We start from the raw sequence: 6753 nt of genomic DNA, 5'->3' as shown, positions 1-6753 counted from the left end.
TGTTTGACACTAGCAGTATTAATATATGTTTCTTCAACATATTCAACTAGTTCTTTAACGGATAGATATAAAGTAACCAACCGAGAAAATGTTTAACTCCAACTTGTATCTAGTCTTTGAAAGAGAAATTTCTTGATTCAAAACATCTAGTACCAATGTTTAAATCCTTATTTCGACCTACGTCAAAGCGTGTCTTGTCATTTGCAAGATGAACAACCGGCATTCATCAATCAACCTACCGTTTTACAAAGCTTTCAAACACCTGTATGATTGTTTGCAACAACCACAAGTTGAAAATGGGTGAGCAACACGACGCACATAAAATGTAGAAATATTTTCTTTCATGATCAAAGCTCTTAACCTGATGATTCACTAGACATATTACTTGCGTAGTTGCACCGTCATAACCTTGACCTGAACCTTAGCCAAAGATCCATATCAGGCAAACTTATGAAAGATGCATATGTTTCCATTATACAACTAAGACCGATGAAATGTTATTTTACAATGTTTCCATTACAAGAATAAGACCGATAAAATGTTATTTAACAGCGTTTCCATTACAAGAATAAGACCGATAAAAAGTTGTTAAGGTTATTTAACAGCGTTTCCATTACAAGAATAAGAACGATAAAAAGTTATTTTAAAGACCGCACATTTATGAACATATCGAACAACCACAACAAAATGGAATGTGAGTGCTCTTATTGATCATCTCCATAATGACACCATATATAAAACTTTTTGTATTTTCTTTTTCATTTGAGCTAAAACATATAAGCAATTTGTCACTCATCAATCACATATCCATATATAAAAAACCACTTATGAAAACGTATGCATATTTGGATTAATTATTTAAATCAAATTCAGCTAAATAAATACATACAAAAATAGAAAATATTGAGTTTGTGGATGCAAATGTATATCATAACAAATAAATCGACTAAATCATAAGTAAAAACTAAAGTCACAATTTGATGCTACAAAACAGAATAGTGGTCTTTTAGGTTCAAAACTTAATCTGTTTCCCTTAAGCTTTCACTTGTGAGCCATAGTTTCTTTTGGACTATGAGCACAACATCATCTCCATCTGTTTCAGATGGTGAATCTGCCACTGCAACAGTTTCCCAATGTATTGCGGGTAAATATTTCTTCACGAAATCAGTAACAGGCTTTTTGTCACGAACGATTAGGAAGCCCGTGGGCCTGAGAATACGGTCGATCTCGATCAATAAATCTTCACCGCCGCAACCTTTCTTTTCAATTATGTCTGAGAACACGTTGCTCGCGTGGAGAAGATCGTACGTACGTGGGTATGTCGAGTATGCTTCACACCTAAAAGAAATGCACCCGACTTTTGTTTTACATTTGGGCTTGCAATGTTTGTGTTAAAAAATTGGGCCAAAATAATTAATTTGGGCCCAAAATTTTTGATCAAAAGAATTTAAACACTTGTTACTGAGTTTGGGTCTAAAACTTCTGGCCCAAAATGAGCCTGGGCAATAAATCCAAGAACAAACATTCAAAAAAGTTCGGTTTGGTTAATTGGTTCAGTTCCAGAGTTCAATTCGGTTTGGAACGGGATACAACCAAAATCCAACTATAATTTTTGGTTTTCAAATAAAAAAGAAAAAAGAAAATGGACCCGTCGTTTATTAGTTTGGGTCGGTTATTTCTGTTCGGTTTTGTTGGCTATTTTGATTTCAGTTAATCAGTTTTTTGCTAACCCCTGCCGAACTCCAGTTATTAGTTAATTTTCAATTTGGGGAACAGCTCGGGTTGGGCCTAGTTTGGGCCGGGTCCACGAGCTTGTAAATATTATGACAGAAATGATGAATGGGATTAATACATACCAGTTATGAATTGAGCCTATTAAGCCTCTATCATAAATAAGCTTCAATGTGTTGGGTCCATCTTCAGGGACAACATTCATCACCCAAACATCTTTGTTCCCCGAAGCAGCACCAAACGAACCCAAATTTGCCTTCATATCCATCACATTCCTTATGGTATTTGCTGATATTTTCGGGCTCAACAGGTCCCAGTAATTCTCAACCCTCTTACGCCACAGCTCCTATAAAATAAAATTATGCAAGACTCTGTGAATTGATAAGCATTTAAATTGAAATAATAAGAGAGGAAAATGTATTATAATTTTTACCGTATCCTTTTCAAACATGTCACTTGAATAGCCAAAGTCAGCAAGACGAGGAGGTGGAGAAGTTAGCCTAGCTGGCCATGGAGCCAGCCCACTTCCTTTAGTTGTGTGATCATCTGATGAAAAAGCATGAAAAATTTTAAGTGTTTTGCACTAGTAAGTCATTGTTTAACTTTCGAAAGTCAAAAGAAATCGACATAAAGATTACTTACGGTCAGAATAAGGCGTAATGCAAGCTTCCATGTTTACTCCATAAACAGCATCGGGATCATCATCTGACCGACAAAGAGGTGGTTGAGTACCAGGAGCTCGTTCCAAGTAACAATCATTAGTCAAAGGTTTGACCCAAATAACAGTTTGGTTTCTCTTTGCAGCTATTTTCCAGCACATACGTTCCACAAGTGCGCTCATTTCTTTCCATATTCTAAGATCCTCTTCATCTTGTGCATATGCTTCAGGAGACGAGTAGGCAAAGTAACCACCTGGTCTAAGTAACCGATCCAATTCAAGTAAAAGAATCCCATCTCGTTGAAGCCAATCGATTCTACAACGGGAACAATGAGCAAGTTCAAAAGATCTGCTTGGGTACGGAAGTCTTTTTGTTCCAAGAACACCAAGGTATGCAGGAATGCCTCGTTCTAAAGCAAACTGGATTTGGTTTTGATGCACATCATTAGGTGCTAATGACATTGCAATGATGTTGGATGATAGAAGGTAACCGCCAAAACTTGCAACGCCACAACCGACATCGAGTACGGTCCGTAAGTTTCCTTCATTGTTCATGTTATCATTTGAGAAGTTGAGCATCTATTGATTATATTGTTTGTTAGAATTAGAGAATGGAATAAATCAGGGTAAACTAGATGTGGGAAAATACTTACATTTGCAATTGATTTGATGTACTTGTCAGCTCCATAGTGGAAATGAGTTCCTCCACCAGGGAATATGATCTTTTCACCTTTTACAACCATCCAGTTTTGGTCTGATTTCTCGTGTGCAAGATGAGTATGTGGTATGTTTGCTTTCCATACTTCATCTCTGCTTTTTGGCCACTTGATGGGGACCTGTATCAAAATTTTTAAATGTTGTTAAGAGTTAACACTTAAAGGGGGGCAATCTCAAACATTTACTTAATGAATGAAACAAAAGTTAGCTTAAAAGAAGTAAACCAGCGAAACGCATCAAAAGTTATTCAAAAGTATATATTGATGTGCAAAACCTCATATCTCATTTTATTCAAAAGCTTAGATTACTATAAAAACAATATGGTTAACGCCTACTACTTATAAAAAAGGATTAAAACAAAAATGTACAAAAACGTCTCTTGTCAACCCACCCCGTTTGACCAGGTACCATAATCCTAGGACTGTAAACGAACTGCATGTTAAGTGAACCGTTCAGCAGGGAGTTCTCTATTTAATAAACAAACGAACACGAACAAAAAAAATTTGTTCGGTTAGTTTAATAAACGAACATGAACGCATGTCTCGTTCGCACGCTTGTTCATTTATGTTCATGAACGCTCGCTTATTTAAATTTGTTTTTGTCTGTTCACTCTGTTCCTTTGCGTTCGCTAGTTTACTTTTGTTAAAGTTCATTCGTTTACGTTTGTTGAAATATCTATTTAAATTTTTTAGGCCTATTACAACTTAGTCTGGTTATAATAGCGCTTTAGATCACGCAAATTGTTGTCCATGTTTACCTTTAACAAGTTTTAGCTCAGTTATGTTCGTTTATCTATGCTCAGTTATGTTCATTCGTTTATACTGTTAATGAAGCAAAAGTTAACGAACACGTTCACTTTTTAATGAATGGACTCGAACAAGAAACCTCATTCATTCAACTGTTCGTGCTTGATCATTTGTTCGGTTAAAGTTAAACCAACAAACAAGAACATGCTCTGTTCGTGTTCATTCGATTCGTTTACAGGTCTTACATAAGCCACATGTATGACCCGGTACCCAACTCATCCAGACCCAATCCGTCCATCTTCAACTTCTAGTTGATTAAAACCACACCTTGTACCCTGATGGGGGAGGGATCAAGCAGTTGAAGCGCCTTTCGGGCAGAGGGCAATGTCTTTCATAATGCTCCATTAAAGACAAATCCAACTTCAATCTCATCTGGTAGATAAGGTGTCGGTCAAGACAGGGTATCAATTCAGAGTATCGATCATCACAAACCTGCAATAAAGAAAGACAAAAGATCAAAATACAAAATTACTAAAGAAACGCAAAAAGATCCAAACTTATTGCTAAATAACTTACGGGAAAGCTTTTTGGTACAATACCATCTTCATCATCAATCCCAAACTTAAAATCATCTTGCTTGATTCCAAGATCAGATTCTTCATCACCACCTAAGTAGGATGATCCAAGCTTCCTTAGCGACCGACTACCATACTCTATAGCTGACTCACCTTCACTCTGAGAACCGAAATACAAATAAAGAAAAACAAGCACAGCTCCCACAAGAACCAAAGTAGTAAGCAAACGCTTCTTAGATCCGTCTGTTCTTCCTCTCATAATTAACGTTATGTTTGATACACCACAACGTTAATCCGTTTGACTTAAAATGCAATTACTTTATCACAAAAATAATTGCATTGCTTTCTTAATAGACGATTGACCCTGGTTTAATAATCTAGTATTTTTTTATTCAAAATATGCTTAATTTCGCGGATATCCGACTCCCTTATAATCAAAGATAATGCAATACTCCAGATACCAGATCGTTGTCTGACCAACCTGTTAAACAAAACGAAAACGCATCAGTATCGTAAAAGCATTAATTAGTGAACCTATTAAGGATTGTATGAAACTGAGAAAATAAAAATATGATTATGATAGGAGATTCACACTTAAATTAACTTGAGTTGTCAAACATGATCATTATTATTAATGCTATTAATTAATAAGAATCATAACTTCAAGATCTAATTAATAATCAACTTTAATTACATCATCACATTTACAGTTAAAAAATAACCAAATTATAGCATCACAATCACAGAAAGGTAAAATGCCATGAAAAACAGATTCCACAATTACTCAGCAAACTCACTACATATTTACATTTTGTCCACATTAAATGATAATAAACACATAGTGATCCATACATTCGCTAATTAATAAATTCACAAAATAAACTCAACACTTCATTTCTAATATAATTCTAATTCACAGTACGATTTACCGCCAAATCAAAATAAACAGATGATATACGAAAACCTAAGAAAATTGAAAGTAATAATTCGGAATGAGATCTAAGAAACTTACTTCCGTGTGAATAAGCTGTGGATAATTTGTTGTGCTATAAACAGAGTGTAGGGGTAGATCTGAGTGTTTCACTGTATTGTCACGCGGTGTTTTATAGAATAGAATTTGTGTGGTTTTGGGTCCCTGGGGTTATGGGTTTGGTGCAGGTTGAGCCCCTTTTGGTGTTGGTTGGGTCCTACTTGTTCGTTAAAAAAACACGGGCAGGGTGTCGGTTGGGAAATGGGTCTCCCTTTCAAGGGTGAATTGGATTTACACCTGCCCATGTGGGTGTGGGTTTGGTTAAAAGGAAATCAAGTTTGGTGGGTTTGGCTAAAAGGTTCCTAGAGGTTTATAGGTTGATGGATGCTTGAGAAAGTGAGGGTTTCGGTTTCTTTAGACTTTGGGTTTGGGCTGTTATGTGGACAGTGGTGGAGTCAGGAATTTTTATTATGGGTTTGAAATTTTTAGGTGCTTGTTGGGCTATAGTTTGTGATTTATGCTTGTATGGTTGGGCTTAGGTTAACCGAGAATCTTATGGTTCTCGGTGGGCTTTGGGCTTTTGTTGGGCTAGTATGTTGGCTACCCTATTTATAGATATCTTGTATAGGGTTTAGAGGTGGACGTATGTGTGATTTTTGCCGTCTAGTATCATAGAATTAGTGTTCTCGGTGATTATCGGTCAAAACTTGCAGTTTTCGGTCAACATTTGTAGTATTCGGTTGAAGTTTGTTTCCGGTCAGAAATCGAACCGAGAACTTAGTTGGACCTGATTAATAAATTTTTTATAAAATGGAACAGTTAACAAACAGTAATATGTCATCAAATGCTTCACTCCATCAAGAATTAGATTCCATAATGGGGACGACCACTCGGGTGCCTCGTCTACTGTCACATGAAGGATTCAGTGAGTGGAAATTTAGATTCGAGAAGTATGTTAAGATGAAAGATGCTAAGATCTGGAGAAGCATAGTTAGGGGACCCCAAATCATCACGTATCAACGTGAGAATTCAACTGAAGTTGTTGTGAAGCCTGTTGCAATGTATGATGATGATGATCTTGCTAAAGTTGAAGAGGATGAAAAGGCCCTATCAACCATAACTATGGCTCTCTAACCTGAGATTGCTTTAAGTTTTAGAGAACTTCAATCTGCTAAGGAGCTGTGGGAGGCGTTAATTGAAGTATATGAAGGAAATGAAGATATGAAGAGAAGTCGCCAAGATTTGCTGCGACAGAAATTCAATATGTTCAATCATGTGTTGGGAGAATCGCTGGAAACACAACTTCAAAGATTCATTGCTCTTGTGACTGATATGAGATCCGCAAGCATCTATCTG

At 36.4% G+C, this 6753-nt stretch overlaps 1 protein-coding gene across 1 annotated transcript; it reads right to left on the bottom strand.

Moving 5' to 3' along the window:
* Nucleotides 1–811: 811 nt before the first annotated feature.
* LOC143615784 (putative methyltransferase PMT3) lies at nt 812–4751 on the bottom strand. Its single transcript, XM_077088819.1, has 7 exons — nt 4429–4751; nt 4180–4344; nt 3043–3225; nt 2374–2968; nt 2165–2277; nt 1857–2077; nt 812–1338 (listed from the first exon to the last, which is right to left on the bottom strand). Exons 1-7 carry the CDS (start codon nt 4684–4686, stop codon nt 1020–1022), a joined length of 1854 nt encoding a protein of 617 aa, XP_076944934.1. The 5' UTR covers nt 4687–4751; the 3' UTR covers nt 812–1019.
* Nucleotides 4752–6753: the final 2002 nt, after the last annotated feature.

This window comes from Bidens hawaiensis, unplaced genomic scaffold (assembly GCF_021521415.1).
Source record: "Bidens hawaiensis isolate Kalapana, Puna unplaced genomic scaffold, B.hawaiensis_p1.1 tig00044300_1, whole genome shotgun sequence".
Taxonomy (NCBI): Eukaryota; Viridiplantae; Streptophyta; class Magnoliopsida; order Asterales; family Asteraceae; genus Bidens; species Bidens hawaiensis.
This window is presented reverse-complemented; position numbering and strand designations above follow the sequence as displayed.

What these genes read in the sequence shown, in the direction of transcription:
- LOC143615784 (XM_077088819.1), bottom strand. Translation starts at nt 4,686, where the DNA reads ATGAGAGGAAGAACAGACGGATCTAAGAAGCGTTTGCTTACTACTTTG. An exon ending in TTGTACCAAAAAGCTTTCCC is followed by an intron (nt 4,345 to 4,428) that starts GTAAGTTATTTA and finishes TCTTTATTGCAG; the next exon opens with GTTTGTGATGATCGATACTC. An exon ending in CTCCCCCATCAGGGTACAAG is followed by an intron (nt 3,226 to 4,179) that starts GTGTGGTTTTAA and finishes ATTTTGATACAG; the next exon opens with GTCCCCATCAAGTGGCCAAA.